This window comes from Stegostoma tigrinum, chromosome 16, assembly GCF_030684315.1.
Source record: "Stegostoma tigrinum isolate sSteTig4 chromosome 16, sSteTig4.hap1, whole genome shotgun sequence".
Classification (NCBI taxonomy): domain Eukaryota; kingdom Metazoa; phylum Chordata; class Chondrichthyes; order Orectolobiformes; family Stegostomatidae; genus Stegostoma; species Stegostoma tigrinum.
The window spans coordinates 63748174-63766701 of record NC_081369.1 but is presented as its reverse complement, the minus strand read 5'-3'; the positions used below and the strand labels follow the sequence as shown (position 1 = coordinate 63766701).

Below are 18528 nucleotides of genomic sequence, written 5' to 3'. Positions count from 1 at the left end.
CTATTTTCCCTGGAGTTTCAGAGGCTGAGGGGTGATTTTATAGAAGTTTATAAAATCATGAGGGGCATGGATAGGGTGAACAGCCAAGGATTTTTCCCCAGGGTGGGGGAGTCCAAAACTAGAGAACATAGGTTTAAGGTGAGAGGGGAAAGATTTTAAAAGGATCTGAGGGGTAACTTTTTCATGCAGAGGGTGGATGGAACAAGCTGCCAATGGAAATGGTGGAGGCTGGTATAATTACAAAATTTAAAAGGCATCTGGATAGGTAGATGAATATGAAGTGTTTAGAAGGATAAGGGCCAAATGCTGGCAAATGGGCGAGGTCAGATTGGGATGTCTAGTCAGCAAGGATGAGTTGGACCGAAAGGTCTGTTTCTGTACTGTATGAATCTATGACTCTGAAAGTTCGGTGCGTTAGAGTTAAGGAAGCAAATGTTTTATCCGATGGATGAGATGATGTTTGAAGAAAGTATGGTGAGGGAGAAACATTATAATCAAACTAAAGACAGAGAGGGGACCCTTGGCCTCAGAGAATTGGAAGGAAACCGCAAGTGACCTGGATAGGTGGTAACTATCTCAGTGACAAAGAACACCACAAATGTCTTGCACATTTTAGAAGTAACAGTGGAAGAAACAGATTTAAGGAGATGATTACTAAGTGCAGCATCAAGGCCTGATTACCCTGGGGAAATATAAAGAAAAACTGCAAATGCTGGAAATGTGAATGGCTCCAGGGCTTCCATATAGGAAGGACGCAGGGTCACATTTATTCAACAACACCAGACAGTGCTGGCATTCTCAATTTGTAAGGGAATTGAGGTCAGCCAGCAGAATCATATGTTTCACATATTGGCTTTTACTTCAGTGTAAGGACTAATAGAGTCTGATTTTAATTTTTTTTAAAGAAAATGAGTATTTATATAGCACCTTTCAGGTCACAAGACCTCCCAAGATGTTTCACTACAGATTAATTACTGTGTGAAGCACAGTCACTATGTGACCACTAGTAACAACTAAATTGAACGCAGTGACATGCCATAAGTAGCAGGTGTAATGACCAGATGTTTTTTATTCTATTCATTTGTGAGATGTGGACATTGCTGGCAGGGCCAACATTTACTGCCCATTCCTAGTCCCCCTTGAGAAAGTGGTGGTGAGCTGCCTTCTTGAACTGCTACAGTCCTCCTGCTGTGGGTTGACCCACAATGCTATTGGGGAGGGAATTCCAGGATTTTGACTCAGCGACAGTGAAGGAATGGCAATATATTTCCAAGTCAGGATGGTAAGCGACAGGGCTGTTTCTGCTGTTGTCATTTCCAGTGCTTAGGTCAATGCCAGATGATTGGTCCAGCTTCATTTCTTTGAGACTTAGTTGCGATTTATACAACAGAGTGAATTGCTAGGCCATTTCAGAGGGCAGTTGAGAATCAGCTACATTGCTGCGGGTCTGGAGTCACATGTAGGCTAGACCAGGTGGGGATGGCACGTTTCGTTCCCTAGAGTACGTCGGCGAACCAGGTGGGGTTTTCTGACAATCGGCAATGATTTCATGGTGATCCATTAGCTGGGTTTCGAGATTAATAGTTTAGTGATAATACCACTTGGCCACTTCCTACCCTGTTCCTGCTGGATTCAGGGTTGAAGTTCAAATATTGGCCAGATTGATGAGGAGATCTCTCCCACTTTTCTGCAAATAGTGTTACAGAATCTTTAATGCCTGTTTAGGGACATCAGTTGAGTCTCTCATCCAAAAGGCAGCATCTTCCAACATAGAGTATTGATCTTAAATAAAGTGCCTATAGAGAGGAAAATCACAACCAGCTAACTCAGGCAGAACTGGTTCCAGCAAGCCGACTCATACCTTCAATTTTGTGTCAGCCCAGAAGGGACACAATCCCTAGCATGGGAGGTCAATTATTAATTCTTTTTACTTTCATTAAGAGTGCTGAAAAAAAACGTTTTCAAGCACAGCTATTATTCTGATTCCTTATTATTATATCTACATATTCTACGCATTGTACACATCATTTATTTTGTTTTCATCTCCCTTTTCTTTTTATAAAACTTCACATAATAGTTTGCAAATAATAAATCAGAATTTTCAGATTCTCTTGGTATATTCCCATTCCCCTCCCCATGCATCCTGAAGCAGCTGAAGTAGGAATTATAGTGCTCAGACTGACCACAGCGATTCTAAGGTGTGTAATTGAGATGGGGAGGCAGTGGTGCCATGATAATGCCATTAAACTGGTAATCCAGAATCGCAGGCATTCTGACAAACGTATTTGAATCCCACCAGGGCTGATGGTGAAATTTGAATTCAATTAAATCTGGAATTAAAAGTTACTCTGGTGGTGACCATATAACCATTGTCTTGAAATCCCATCTGGTTTATTATTGTCCTTTAGGGAAGGAAATCTGCCACCCTTATCTGGATCTGACCTACATGAGACTCTACAGCAATGACTCTTAACTGTCCTTTGGTCAATTAGAGACACACAATAAATGCTGGCCTATTCAGTGATGCCAACATCCAGAAAGTTTTTTTAAAAAAATTAGTACAGCAATTGTCTGCATAAAATCTAGTGTGTAATTTGAGCCTATGCAGACAATTAAACTGGGCTGAGACGAGATAGTTTTATTAAGATTTAATTTATGAGATGTGGGCTTCACCATTTTTTGTTCATCTCGATTTGCCCTTGAAAATGTGGTGACAAGGCAGAGGTGAGTGTCAGATTTAGGTTAAACCCAGTAAGGACGGCAGATTTTCCTCCCTAATGGACATTAGGCTTTTAATTCCATATTTTCTTACAATTCAAATTTGAACCAGGTCCCCAGAGATTTGCCTGCATCTCTGGAATACTAGTATGGCAGTAATACATGCCATCATCTCCTCAGTAACTGGCTTAACAATGGATTTCCGGATTTGTTCTCTGTTCTGTATCAAGCAGCCCTCTGAAGTTGAAATCAATTCAGGGATAGTGGGAACTGCAGATGCTGGAGAATCTGAGATAACAAGGTGTAGAGCTGGATGAACACAGCAGGCCAAGCAGCATCAGAGGAGCAGGAAAGCTGACGTTTCAGGTCTAGACTCTTCTTCAGAAATGACATTCAAGTGAAAACAAACCAAATTTGTCCGATCTCTCCTCATAGCTAAAACCCTCCAAACCGGGCAACATCTAGTAAACCGCTTTGCAGAACACCTCCACTCGGTTCGCAATAAACAACTACACCTCCCAGTCGCAAACCATTTCCACTCCCCCTCCCATTCTTTAGATGACATGTTCATCATGGGCCTCCTGCAGTGCCGCAATGATGCCACCCGAAGGTTGCAGGAACAGCAACTCGTATTCCGCTTGGGAACCCTGCAGCCCAATGGTATCAATGTGGACTTCACAAGCTTCAAAATCTCCCCTTCCCCCACCGCATCCCAAAACCAGCCCAGTTCGTCCCCTCCCCCCACTGCACCACACAACCAGCCCAGCTCTTCCCCTCCACCCACTGCATCCCAAAACCAGTCCAACCTGTCTCTGCCTCCCTAACCTGTTCTTCCTCTCACCCATCCCTTCCTCCCACCCCAAGCCGCACCTCCATCTCCTACCTACTAACCTCATCCCACCTACTTGACCTGTCCGTCTTCCCTGGACTGACCTATCCCCTCCCTACCTCCCCACCTATACTCACCTCTCCACCTATCTTCTTTTCTCTCCATCTTCGGTCCGCCTCCCCCTCTCTCCCTATTTATTCCAGAACCCTCACCCCATCCCCCTCTCTGATGAAGGGTCCAGGCCCGAAACGTCAGCTTTTGTGCTCCTGAGATGCTGCTGGGCCTGCTGTGTTCATCCAGCCTCACATTTTATTATCTTGGATTCTCCAGCATCTGCAGTTCCCATTATCACTGATACAACATCTGGTAAACCTTTTCTGTACCTTCCCCAAAGCCTCCACCTCTTCCTGGTAGTATGGCAACCAGAACTGTATGCAACATTCCAAATGTGGCCTACCTAAAGTTCTATACAGCTGCAAGATGTCATGCCAATTCTTTACACTGTGCCCTGATCAAATAGTGCAAGCATGCCATACCCATTCCTGGCCACCTTATCCACTTGTGCTGTCCCCTTCAGAGAACTGTGAACACATACACCTAAATCCTTTACTCAAGAAGCACCCGAACGAATACATGAATAGGAAGAGAGTAGAGGGATACGGATCCTGTAATTGAAGACAGTTTTACTATGGAAGGTCAAAATATGGCAGCGCAGGCTTGGAGGGCCAAAGGGCCTGTTCCTGTGCTGTTTTGTTCTATGTTCTTTGTTAGCCCTCTGTATGTTAATGTTTCTAAGAGTTCTGCCATTAATGTATGCTTCCCTCCCACTCTGGACTTCCAAAATGCATCACCTCACATTTGACTGGATTAAACTGTTCTGCCGTTTCTCTGCCCAAAAGTTTCCAGCCTGTCTATATCCTGCTGTATCCTCTGGCAGTCCTCCTCACTACCCACAGGGGCCTAACCTTTCTGTGATCTGTAAACTTACATTATATATAGAGAACTGGAGTATAAGGATGCAAAAGTTATACAAAAACCTGGACAGACCCCACTCGGAGACTGTGAGCAGATCTGGACACCACACCTTAGGAAGGATAGATTGGCCTTGGAGGGAGTATAATGTATGTTTACAAGAATGATACCAGGACTTCAGGGGTGAAGTTATGAGGAGAGATTACACAAATTGGGCATGTTTTCACCAGAATTTGGAAAGTTCGGGGGTGATCTAATTAAAGTCTTCAAGCTATTAACAGAAAAAGACAGGGTAGACAAAGATAAACTATTCCCACAAGTTGGGGATTTGAGAACTAGGGGGTCATAGTCTGAGAATAAGGGCCAAACAGTTCAAGAGTGATGTTAAGAGGCACTACACACACAAAGAGTGGCAGAGGTTTGGAACTCTTTTCCACTTGCTGGATGAATTGTTAATTTTACATCTGAGATTGATACTTAAGCAAAGGCAGGTATGTGGAGTTGGGCCGCAAATCAGCCACAATCTCATTGAATGACAGAACAGGCTCAAAGGGACTGAATGGCCTTCTTCTGTTCCTCTATTCCAGTATTCCAGTGACAGCAGTTTTAAAATGTTACCCTGTTTCAGACTTTACTGTTTTGGGAGAAAGGCCGGGGTCTGACAGCAGATGTAACACAACTGACCTAGTTTTTCAAAGTGGTTCTGAAGAAGAGTCTTTCGGGATTCAAAATGTTAACTGTCTCCAAAGATGCTGCCAGACCTGTTGAGTTTCTCCAACACTTCCTGTTTTTAGTTCAGCTCTCCAACATCTGCAGTATTTTGCTTTTATTTTGAAAGGCAGCATCAGCTACAAAAAGGCAGTGCAGAAAATATTCAAAGACCCCACCATTCATGCTGAGGTCACACTATATTGTCAGAACGAGATGAGATCCGAAACCGAAGGCCTGGCCGTTCTCTTGGCTATACGCTTAGAGATATTGTGGTTGTATTTTGAAGAAGAGCTGGTAGTTTCTTTGCTAGTATATTTTATGTCCCAGTGGAAAGAAGGTAACTCTGAAGAAAAATCCAGGAATGTGAGCAATGATATTTAGACTGATAGTCCAGTGTAATACAGGAGGAGTATGGCATTGGCAAAGGTGTTTTCTTTCAGCGGAATGTGGGACAGTGATTGGTCGAGGCTGGTACAGAATATCTCTTTTATCTTGCCCATTGTGTCTAGGATCGGGGTGTAGGCACTGATGACTGTGCTGCACTGTGTCTGGGCTGAGGAACAGGGTCATGAGGGTCATTTACCCCACAGGGGGTTTTCTGAACAGTTCATTTCTTAGCGATGGTGTTCTTCTGGTTTGCCTTTCTCAAGGAAGGTGTAACACCTGCCTTGTTTCTTCTCCTGCCTGTCCTGTCTTACTCAGGGTGGCAATGTCAATGTTATAATGCTGACATACCCAGGTCAGGATGACAGTCTGACATTCAAGTCTGTCGTAGTTGGAGTTGTCCATAAGGCTCCTGACATTCCAGGTCCCAAAATTTATCTGGGTGGGTGGTGGAGGGGGCATTGGAGTGGAAGATTCCTGTGCGAGGATTCTCTAACTTGAGGTTATCTTTGCAAACCATACAATCCCAGCACAGCAAAACCTTGACCCAATGGTGGGACAAATCTAAGACGATTGGAGACCATGCTCTGCTTTAGGATGGGGAGTTTATAGAAAATGATGGAGTGATCCAAATCTGCTGCTGGACATGGTTAAAGGACTATATAGGAACATTTCTCAGGAGAGGTTTGGGCCATCTGGAAACCAGGGGAAGAACCTTGAAATGACGCCTGGCGTGCAGGAATGATGTCCAAAATCATTTCTTTATATAAAATGTAGTAAAAATCTGATTCTGTCCGTAAGGTTGGAGGTTAATTTAAAAATTAAAAGCTTTGATGGATGGATTTTTAATAGGTAATAGTGTTAGGGTACAGAACTAAGGACAGCTACATCAAGTTGAGGTACAGATCAAGCATGATCTAATTCAATGACTGAAGAGGAATCAGGGGCTGAATGCCTTTCTCCTCTACACACCATCCCCACTCAGATACAAGTATATTTCCAGGGCCTGTACAGTGCTGGTGCTGAGACAACCTTGCCAGAGGCCTTAGGATTACAGTCACCTTTGCCCCATCCCCCGCAGACAAAACCCCAAACCTTAGGATTACATTCATTTCCCCAGGTCACACCTACATACACGAACATGAACCACCCTGCCTTCCCAAACCCCGGCAAATATTTTGGTTTTGTTCCAAATATTGGCTGGCCTTACCTGGATCCCTGAAGCAGGTAACCATTCATCACGATAATCTGGACATTGATTATAATCATCACCTCTGAACCCAATCCTGACCTTGTGGTCACCCTATGTCCACTATATCGCAAGCAGGAATGACAGCCAGGAGGCAGAAATCTGGCTGTGTCCCGTTTGCCAACTGACTTTTTAACTGAGATAACAAGGTTTAGAGCTGGATATACACAGCAGGCCAAGCAGCATCAGAGGAGCAGGAAGGCTGACGTTTCCGGCCTAGACCCTTCTTCAGAAATGGGGGAGGGGCAGGGGGTTCTGAAATAAATAGGGAGAGAGGGGGAGGTGGATAGAAGATGGATAAAGGAGAGGATAGGTGGAGAGGACACAGACAGATCAAAGAGGCAGGGACTGAGCTAGTAAAGGTGAGTGTCGGTGGGGAGTTAGGGAGGGGACAGGTCAGTCCAGGGAGGAGCGACAGGTCAAGGGCGGAAGCATTAACATACAGAGGGATAACAAAGAACTTAAGGTTGGGTGGAAGGTGTTGGTGAAGTGAATGAACTGTTCGAGCTCCTTGTGGGAGCACGAGACGCGCCAACACAGTCATCAATGTAAGGTGGGGTTTAAGGCCACTGCAAGTACCCCAACCTTAAGTTCACATGGACCATCTCTAATACCTCTCTCTCCTTCCTGGACCTATCTGTCTCCATCTCCAGCAACCACCTAGAAACCAATATCCATTTCAAGCCCACTGACTCCCACAGCTACCTAGAATACACCTCCTCCAACCCACCTTCCTGAAAAAATGCCATTCCCTATTCCCAATTCTTTCGCCTCCGCCGCATCTACTCCCAGGATGAGGCATTTCACTCCCATACATCTCAGATGTCCTTGTTTTTCAAGGACCACAACTTCCCTCCTTCAGTGGTCGAGAACGCCCTTGACCATGTCTCCTGCATTTCCCACAACTCATCCCTCCATGCAATAACAACCAAAACAGAATATCTGTTGTCCTCACTTACCACCCTCTGAATCCAGTGCATCATCCTCCAACACTTTCGCCATCTGCAATCCGACCCCACCACCAAAGACATTTTTCCCTCCTCACCCTTATCAGTTTTCCGGAGGGACCACTCTCTCCGTGACTCCCTTGTCCACTCCACACTCCCTTCCAGCCCCACCACACCCGGCACTCTCCCCTGCAACCGCAGGAAGTGCTCCACCTGCCCCAACACCTCATCCCTCACCCCCATCCCAGGCCCCAAGAAGACTTTCCACATCAAGCAGATGTTTACCTGCGCATCTGCCAATGTGGTATACTGTATCCGCTGTACCCGTTGTGGCCTCCTCTACATCGGGGAAACCAAGCGGAGACTTGGGGACCACTTTGCAGAACACTTACGCTTGGTTCGCACTAAACTACTGCACCTCCCAGTCGCAAACTATTTCAACTCCCCCTCCCATTCCTTAACGACATGTCCATCATGGGCCTCTTGCAGTGCCACAACGATGCCACCCATAGGTTGCAGGAACAGCAACTCATATTCTGCTTGGGAACCCTGCAGCCCAATGGTATCAATGTGGATTTCACAAGCTTCAAAATCTCCCCTTCCCCCACCGCATCCCAAAACCAGCCCAGCTCGTCTCCGCCTCCGTAACCTGTCCTTCCTCTCACCTATCCCCTCCTCCCACCTCAAGCCCCACCCCCAGCTCCTACCTACTAACCTCATCCCGCCCCCTTGACCTGTCAGTCCTCCCTGGACTAACCTATCCCCTCCTTAACTCCCCATCCACACTCACCTTTACTGGCTCCATCCTCGCCTCTTTGACTTGTCTATCTCCTCTCCACCTATCTTCTCCTCTATCCACCTTCCCCTCTCTCCCTATTTATTTCAGAACCACCTACCCCTCCCCCATTTCTGAAGAAGGGTCTAGGCCTGAATCATCAGCCTTCCCACTCCTCTGATGCTGCTTGGCCTGCTGTGTTCATCCAGCTCTACACCTTGTTATCTCAGATTCTCCAGCCTACTATCTCTGACTTTTTAACTCAACTTATTTTGGAAGCTGCATTATAGTAAAATTATATTAAGTAGCAAATGTGTCATTTCAAATACTGATGTGCAGTAACCTCGACAAATATACTTTACAGGTCAGAAATACCAGTCAGACTGCAGAGGAGATTTGTGTAGGCCGCAACTCTGCAATCAAATTACACTTCAAGATTGCACTTATGCTTTTGATGATAACGAGGTTTGTTTCCTTTTGATTTGACTGTGAAGTGCAAAAGCTTTCTTGTTTGTAAATTTTAATGTGTTTAATAGTGTGTACTCTGAATCACCGAGTGTAATGAAAAGAATTTGCATCAATATAGTACCTTTAACGTACTGACAATAAAATGTCACAAGATACTTCATTAGACAGAATCTGATACCAAAACATGTGGAGAGATCAGGATGGGTGACCAAAAGCTTGACCAAAGACAACACCGTGTGGAGCTGGAGGAACACAGCGAGCCAGGCAGCATCAGAGGAGTAGGAAAGCTGACATTTCTGAAGAAGGGTCCCGACCTGAAACATCAACTTTCCTGCTCCTCTGATGCTGCCTGGCCTGCTGTGTTCCTCCAGTTCCACACTGTGTTATCTCTGACTCCAGCATCAGCAGTTCTTACTACCCTTAACCTAAGATGGTAGTTTTAGAACATAGACGTGGAGAGAATGAGAGATTGAGGGAAGAAATTACAGAGATTAGGTCCTAGTTTGCTGAAGATACCACCACCAATGGCAAAGAAAATTGGGAATCATAAGATGCTAGAGCCAGAGGAACACAGAGTTGGAGAATTGTTTTCAGGATTGACTAAGTTAAAGTCAGAGTGTGGCACAAGGTTTATAAGCAGCAAGTCACACACAGTCAGCTCTTCAGAATTCCTGTATTGCTCCTGAAAGTGTCAACTCATTCTGGAATATATTACAGATATCCGCTACCACAGCCTGACATGGGATGTTCATCGCTGATGCACAGCATTCCATCCTGACCCCGGGATAGTCTAATGTTTCTAACCCCATACTTTCTAATAGTCAGAGTGAAATGCCTAAGACCCTGAGGCACTAAGTACTGTCCAAACAAAGTGAGCTAGGGAATGAGCATGATAAAATACTGTTGATAGTTCAGAGAAAAATGTGCTCACAACTCTATTTTGTTCATTCGTGGGATGAGGGCATCATTGGCTAGGCTAGCATTTATTGCCCATCCCTAATAGTCCAGAGGGCAGGTAAGAATCAACCACACCACTGTGGTTCTGAAGTTACATGTAGACCAAACCAGGTAAGGATGTGAGTTTCCTTCCCTAGAGGACACTAGTGAACCAGATAGGTTTTTCCAACAATTGACAATGGATTCATGGTCATCATTAGATTCATCATTCCAGATTTGTATTGAATTCACATTCCACCATCTGCTGTGGCAGGCTTCAGAAAGAAAGGAGGGTAACACACCCCACTTCTGCATCAATGGAACTGAGGTGGAGAGATTGAAGAGCATCAAGTTCTTCAGAGTGACAATAACCAACAACCTGTCCTGGACTTCCCACATAGATGCGATGGTCAAGAAGGTACAACAATGCCTCTTCTTCCTCGGGCAGCTAAGGAAATTTGTCATGTCCATAAGGACCCTCACCAACTTCTACAGATGCACCATTGAAACCATACAGTCCGGGTGCATAACGGCTGGTACGGCAACTGCTCTGCCCAGGGCCGTAAGAAGGTGCTGTGCACAGGCCAGACCATCACAGAAACCCACCTTCCATCCATGGACGCTATTTACACGGCTCACTGGCACAGAGAGGCGGACAACATCAAAGACCCATCGCACCCCGATAATGATCTCCGACAACCTCTTCTGTCACGCAGAAGCCTGAACACACGCACCAGCAGGTTCAGGAACAACTTCTTCCCGGCCACTATCAGACTGCTGCATGGACTCTAGCCTCAAATAATGTACCCTGTATGCCTCTAAGTCTTTTTGATCTGTACATCCTTCATTTGCTGTGATCCGCCTGTACCGCTGGTAAACAAAGCTTTTCACTGTATTTCGATATGCATGACAGTAAAATCAAAACCAAACTCAAATCAAATCAAATCAAACCTGGGTCCTGAGAACATTACCTGGGTCTCTGGATTGACAGTCCAGTGAAAATATGACAAGGCAATCACTTCTCCTCTGAACTTTCACATGAAGGTGAAATGTTATTCATTAATATAGCCAAGGTTTGTACATAATAGATGAGGTTTACTCATGATCAGAAAGAAGATAAGTTCAAATTTCCGGCTCATTTATCATACCTGTTATTTATCACTGTCGAACAAATTTTTAAGCCAACTTCTTCGAAGCTGATATGTGTTACATCTTGAACTTTTGCCTCAATTGCATTTTTTTAGTTGTTTCACCAGTTGTTTTCTCCCTATCCCACAAGTTGTTTGCTTAGTGATGTTAGAGATAATGGGAACTGCAGATGCTGGAGAATCCAAAATAACAAAGTGTAGGGCTGGATGAACACAGCAGACCAAGCAGCATCTTAGGAGCACAAAAGCGGACGTTTCGGGCCTAGACCTTTCATCAGAAAAGAGTCAGAAAATCAGAAAGCTTTTCTGATAAAGGGTCTAGGCCCGAAACGTCAGCTTTTGTGCTCCTAAGATGTTGCTTGGCCTGCTGTGTTCATCCAGCCCCACATTTTGTTATCTTGCTTAGTGATGTTGACGTGCATTCTGGCACTTCATCTAACTGCTCTGCATTTTTACAACGAGGGATAGCAGGAACTGTCGATGCTGGAGAATCTGAGATAACAAGGTGTAGAGCTGGATGAACACAGCAGGCCAAGCAGCATCAGAGGAGCAGGAAGGCTGACGTTTTGGGTCTGGACCCTGCATCAGAAAAATGTTTTTTAATTAGGTCTCTGGCGAGGCCAGCTTTTTTTTTTGCACATCCCTAATTGCCCTTGAACTGAATGCCTTGCTTTGCCATTTCATTGGGCACATCAGATTACTGCTTGTCTGAAGTCAGGTGCAGGCCAAATTGTGTAAGGGTAGATTTCCTTCCCAAAAGGACTTCAGTGAACCAAATGGGTTTTTACAACAGTTGACAACGGCTTTATGGCCACTATTACCGACACTTAATTGAATTTAATTTCAGCCACGTCCTCTGATGGGATTTGTCCCCAGAGCATTTGCCTAGGTCACTGGCTTACTGATGCAGTGACATTATCATTATACCGTCCCTGGCAAACTGAACTGGATTCACTGATTTCATTCACTCCATGTTTCAACCTTAAAGAAAGAACACACCTTTAAATATCATTTCCTCACATCTTTGGTATGTACCGAAGTACTTTACAACCAGTGAACTATTTTTCAAGTACAGTTTCCATATAAACATGAGACCCAATACACCTGTAGCTGGTCTCATCAATATCCATCACGGTGAAAGGACCAATCACTCTGTAGTTTGAGGTCTTGGTTGGGAAGAAGATGAGTTGCTTCTCTCTAGACTTTAAACATCTTCTTTACTGCTTTCACGGGAAGATGGAGCCACAGCTTAATATTTCAAGTGAATTATGGTATTCCCTTGGTACAGTGAAGTTATCAATGTGTTCCAGTCTAACACTAGGACTTTAAGGTTAAATTCTTTGTTGTGTGCATCTCAGCCCCATGTTAGACAGAGAGAATTCACTCACCAACCTGAGAGTATTGTTACGATCAGTTACCTGGCAAGATTCCCCAATTTAGTACAATTCCTAGCAGCACACATGAAATAACTGCACTGAGACCAGTGACCTGTCACCAAGTCACCCTTTCTTTACATGTGCACAGTACATGCGCTCTGACCAGTCAGCTCAGAGCCAGTCCCTGGAGTAAGGGGACTCTCTGAATCTCCTGTTTATAGCTGTCATCCAGGGCTGCCTGATTGGCCCAGGTTAACAATCCCAATCAAGAAGCTCTTTTTTAAAATTTATTAATCTGTGGGCAGCGCTGGCTGGGCTAGCATTTATTGCCCATCCCCAGTTGCCTCTTGAGAAGGTGGTGGTGAGCTACATTCTTGAACTGCTACAGTCCTCCTGCTGTGGGTTGACCCATGATGCCATTAGGGAGAGAATTCCAGGATTCTGACCCAGCGACAGTAAAGGAACAGCGATATATTTCCGAGCCAGGATGGTGAGCAACAGGGCAAGTAGTCCTGCTTGGTGGCTTTACCAGCTTCCTACCTCATCTTCAGCTATGCCTGGTGCTGCTCCTGGCATATCCTCCTGCACTCTCCATTGAACCAGGGTTGATCCCCTGGCTTGATGATAATGGTTCAGTGGGGGATATGCCGAGCCATGAGGTTACAGATTGTGCTGGAATACAATTCTGTTGTTGTTGATGGCCCACGGTACCTCATGGATACCCAGTCTTGAGTTACTAGAGCTGTTTGAAGTCTGTCCCATTTAGCACAGTGATAGTGCCACACAACACAGTGGAGAGTGTTCTCAAAGTGAAGGCAGGATTTTGTCTCCACAAGGACTGTGCAGTAGTCTCTGTTACCAATTCTGTCACGGACAGATGGGTAATGATGAGGTTAAGTATGTTTTTCCCTCCTGTTGGTTCCTTCACCCCCTGCCACAGACCTAGTCTAGCAGCTACGTCCTTTAGGACCTGACCAGCTCGCTCAGTAGTACAGCTGCCAAGGCATTCTTGGTGGTGGATATTGAAATCCCCCACCCAGAGGACATTTTGCACACTTGCCATCCTCAGTGCTTCCTCCAAGTGTTGTTCAACATGGAGGAGTACAGATTCATCAGCTGAAGGAGGACAGTATGTGGTAATCAGCAGGAGTTTTCCTTGCCCATGTTTAAACAGAAGCCATGAGGCTTCATGGGGTCTGGAGTCAATGTTGAGGACTGCCAGGGCAACACCCTCCTGACTGTATACCTCTGTGCCGCCCGCTGGGTCAGTCCCGCTGGTGAGACAGGACATATCCAGGCACTGTGATGGTGATGTCTGGGACATTGTCTGTAAGGTATGATTCTGTGAGTATGACTATGTCAGGCTGCTGCTTGCCTGGTCTGTGAGACAGCTCTCCCAATTTTGGCACTAACCCCCAGATGTTGGCAAGGAGGACTTTGCAGGGTCAACAGGGCTGTTTCTGTCGTTGTCTTTTCCGGTTCCTAGGTCAATGCCAGGTGATCCATCTGGTTTTGTTGTCAATGAGATCCACCTGGCCCTCATTCCAATCATTACGACATTTCTTCAGCCAGAGAGTGGTGGGCTTGTGGAATTCATTGCCACGGAGTGCAGTGGAGGCCAGGTCGTTGGATGCCTTCAAGGCAGAGATCGACAAATTCTTGATCGCAGAAGGAATCAAGGGCTATGGGGAGAGTGCAGGGAAGTGGAGTTGAAATGCCCATCAGCCATGATTTAAATGTCAGAGTGGGCTTGATGGACCGAATGGCCTTACTTCCACTCCTGTGTCTTATGGTCTTACAACACCCAAACTGTCACGACTCTGGCTCAGGAGGGTGAGTTGGCTCCCCTTCTTCAGATGCCTGTGCCCTAGGTAGGTCACAACAAGGTTAAAGTTTGAAATAAAATCCGTTCCTTTATCAATGCCCTTCCTGCAGATCAAATGAACTGCTTCAAAACAGAGCCAACTTAACCAGTTTTTCTTGAGTAAAGAAAGGGGTGAGTTTACTGGACACTAAACATTCATAGAAATAATAATTCAACACATAGGGATATAGATTAGAAATTAAAGATAGAAGTAAAAAAAATACAGATCAGTTGCTCAATTCTGTGAAGATTAGATGATGGGGATGTTGTGGTGTTACTTTGGGTGCTACCGATAGTACAGATGTTGATAAGCAAGTGGCTGTTTTCAAGATGCTTGCTATGGCAGCTCAGCTAAAAGGCCTTTGTCCTGATTCCTTTGAGTTCAGTTTCAGTTGTGCTTGATTCCAGTAAAGAGAGAAAAACACTTCTTCGCCTGCAGTGTAGGGATGCCCAGGGGATTTTTCAGCTGTGTCCCTCACAGTACACATGCAGACCAGAGGTGGAATCGGCTTTGTGGCTAGATAACCCAGAGCCTAAACCGCTAGGCCCAAAACCAGAATGAGCAATTTTTGTGTGGTCAGGCCTGTTGGAACTTTCAGAACAGCTCAAGTACAATGAACTGCACAAAACAAAGGACACAGCAAGAACTGCAGATGTTGGAGTCGGACAACACAGTGTGGAGCTGGAGGAACACAGCAGGCATCAGAGGAGCAGGAAAGTTGACATTTTGGGTTTATGCCCTTCATCAGGATGACACAAAAGCAGCCAAGGACAAGCCCTGACTTGCCCTGAAAACGAGACTGGTTTGTGTATTTGAGTATGATGAGCAGATTCACCAGAGTCCCACCATAACCATGTATGGAGGGAGGGAGGAGACCCTGACACTCTGAGGATGGACACTGAGGGTAGCCCCGGCATCTTCCGTACATGATATCAGGGATACTATTGGACACTGAGCTTGAACTGGAAGATCGATTGGTTGAGGGCCAGAATGGATTCGATGGGCTGAATGACCTATTTCTGTACTTCAGCAATCCTGTGATTCCATACGTGAGAACAACCTTTGTCAAGTTCATCAGAGCCAACTACACAGCCTGGCCGAGTTTAACTGCACAGGTAGTACCTGGTCCTAGTCTGGTAGCCAGTAGTAGATAAAAATCAGATCAAAGTCTTAACGTTGTATTTGGGAGAGTAATTAAGCTAAGAGACAGGAGGCTTATGGCAAAAGAGCAGAGTTTTAGACAATATACAACCATAAGGTTCATTTTGTGTCTTTAGTGCATTTTGTGAATAACATTGCATTAAATTGCAAATGAACTCTGAGCCTTGTTTTAGTTTCACAAATATAGTACCCTGACTAAAACCTGTTTACACAGAAATTGGACATAGTGTCCAAAGCCCAGACAGCAGCTTTTAAACCCGGTCATGTGTTCTTGAAAGGGAAAGAAAGTCTTATCCAGACTCCTCTATTTTCTCCCATCATATTCACAGACCAAGTTTGCAATTCAGTTTATAATGCCTTTCCCCTTTGAAGCCCTTCTCTTTGAAGCTTCATTGACACCCATCAGATGTGACATCCCAGTCTATTCCTGGACTTTGAGGATGATCCACTCAGGCCTTCTGGGGAGTCACTGAATTATACTGCTTTGAATTTTTAGAATTTATATTTTCTGTCATTTATTGGTGTTGCTTTTTTTTTGAGAAAAGACAGTTTGGAATTAAAAGTTGATAATGTCCATCTGTGATCGGGGATTTCAATCTGTTGTGTTGTTGATTATTAACTAATGTAAATTTGTTTTGCTTTAGCATTCAGACATTTGTGAATACATATTGAGAAGGAGAAAAAAGAAAAGGAGAAAGCGTAAAAATTTCACAGAAAAGGAAGTTAACTTCCTGCTGGATGGAGTGAAGAAAATGGGATATCATTGGAACTCTATACTTTGGTCCTACCCATTCCAGAAAGGAAGGACCAATATCGACCTGTCACGCAAGTATCGGACATTGCGGGTAAGGAAAATGATGTATTTTGTAAACATGGAGAATGTGAGAATTTCCTCAGATCAGTGGTGAAAGTTCCACACTGTCAGGCTAAGCAATAGACCATAGATTTTTTAAAAAAAAGCTCAAGATTTGAAATCTCTACTTAGACATTAATGATTACCATTAATCCTTAGGGCTCTCAATCCTGAATGGTAGCCAATAATCTGTTAGTGAGTTTGGATATTGAGGAGGTGCAGGATTGAGCTTGTCCACAATTAGATTGTGCATTGATGCACAGACCCTAGATTTCCCCACTTGTCTAGATATATTAAGGTTTAGCACTCACCAATTCATCATTATTATTCCCATATGCACGCAAATCTAGACAGTGTCATCAAGTTATTTCACTAAGTTCATCCTCCAGCATCATTGGAAAGACTGATATTTGTTACACAGGCCAAGTTCCATCTGAGTAGTTTGCTCATTACTTCAGGAGGACAGTTATGAACTGCTGTGGGTTAGAATTGGAGTCACCTGGAGACCACAAAATTTCCTTTCCCAAAAGACATAATTGAATTAGCTGGATTTTCACAACACTCAGACACTTGCATGGTGACTTTTACTGATGTTAGCTTCACATTTCCAGCTCCCTTTTCTAGAAAAATTAGAAATTCTCAAACTGGCCATAGATGGAATTTAAACCTCAGTCCTGAACTATAACCTTGACACTGATATATTTGATATTGTGTTAGGGAGTTTCATCAGCAGACCCACTCAGCACTCCCATTTTCACCAAAACGTTTAATCAGTATGCACTTTCCAGCCTGGTCAATGACAGGGATGACTGCAAATTAGGGTTAATGTTTCCCTCACAGATCAGGAACACCAACACTTACGGTGATGTTCTCTATACCAGTATGAACTCTTGCTGAGGTTGTGGTGTGTGTGTAAAACTTAACTCCATGTTGACTTGGCCAGCTGGAACAGCAAAAGAACTCCTAACACTAATATAAAACTATAAAATGAGTATAAACATGTAATCTTCCTTTTTACTGGTGTTAAAACATTGCTATAGGAAAATGACTTTAACACAAGAGTGTAAGAAACTGTTAAGAGATCATTAGAAGGTTTGTGTTAATAGGTTCATGGATTAACCACCATGGTTCATGGATTAACCACCATGGTAAGCGAATTTCAAAAACAAACTCCTGGTCCAGCAAGCCAGGTCTGAATAGATTTTTCAACTGTTACTACAAAATGTTTATTGAATACATTAGCAGCTACTAACTAGGACTTTAGATGAGCAGAAAGAAGAGAATTAACTTTGTGGGAAGGATAATATAGCAGCATTATTACACTATATTTGCTGCTTTAGAAGGTGGTGTTTAAGGAGGATGGGCAGAGGAAGAGAAAACAGATAAAAATCAGCAGCATTCTGTGCCATCATTGTGTTCTATTTTTCAGAAAAGAAACTCCAAGACCTATAAAGACTCAAAGGAATGAAAGCACTGGAGAAACTCTGCAGGTCTAATAGAGAGAAACCATTTACGCCAAGTCTGCTCTGAGAGTTAAGACCATAAGACATAGGAGTGGAAGTAATGCCATTTGGCCCATCAAGTCCACTCTGCCATTTAAATCATGGCTGATGGGCCTTTCGACTCCACTTTCCTGCACTCTCCCTGGTAAGACCATAAGACATAGGAGTTCTTCAGGACCCTGAGTTTCTCCAGCATTCTGTTTATGTTTCAGATTTCCAGCATCTGAAATATTTTGCTTTAATGAAGTCTTGGTAAGATTTAACTATACAGATTGTAAAATGACAAAAAACCTTGCTTCTAAATTGTTTCATTCTAAAATGAAATCAGGAACACAGCAGAGTTAAGTATCTTAAGTATCACTGTCAGTACTCCAGACTTGAAATGTGTCACATTATCTTCTCAATTGCAATCCACTGACTTAATGTAGAAAAAATGTGTTAGCCACATGACAAGAACAAGATACCAATCTTCAGTATTCACTGTCTATGTTTGAACAGAAAGAATGACTAATGCTAAGTTTGCACATCCTAGAAAAAAAATCCAGTCTTTGGGGGTAAGCTGTCAAATTATAAAATGCAGAGTATCCCATGTTAATTTTGAATGTGTTCAGGTCATAACAATAAAATAGTTTTA

At 44.0% G+C, this 18528-nt stretch overlaps 1 protein-coding gene across 1 annotated transcript in view; it reads left to right on the top strand.

The window, feature by feature from the left end:
• terb1 (telomere repeat binding bouquet formation protein 1) overlaps positions 1 to 18528 on the top strand; it is a 160346-nt gene extending 141818 nt beyond the window's left edge. The window contains exons 19-21 of the mRNA XM_059651783.1: positions 8950 to 9050; positions 16184 to 16384; positions 17822 to 18528. Coding sequence (XP_059507766.1) covers positions 8950 to 9050; positions 16184 to 16384; positions 17822 to 17860 — 341 coding nt within the window. The 3' untranslated portion in view covers positions 17861 to 18528. The remainder of the gene's footprint in view (positions 1 to 8949; positions 9051 to 16183; positions 16385 to 17821) is intronic.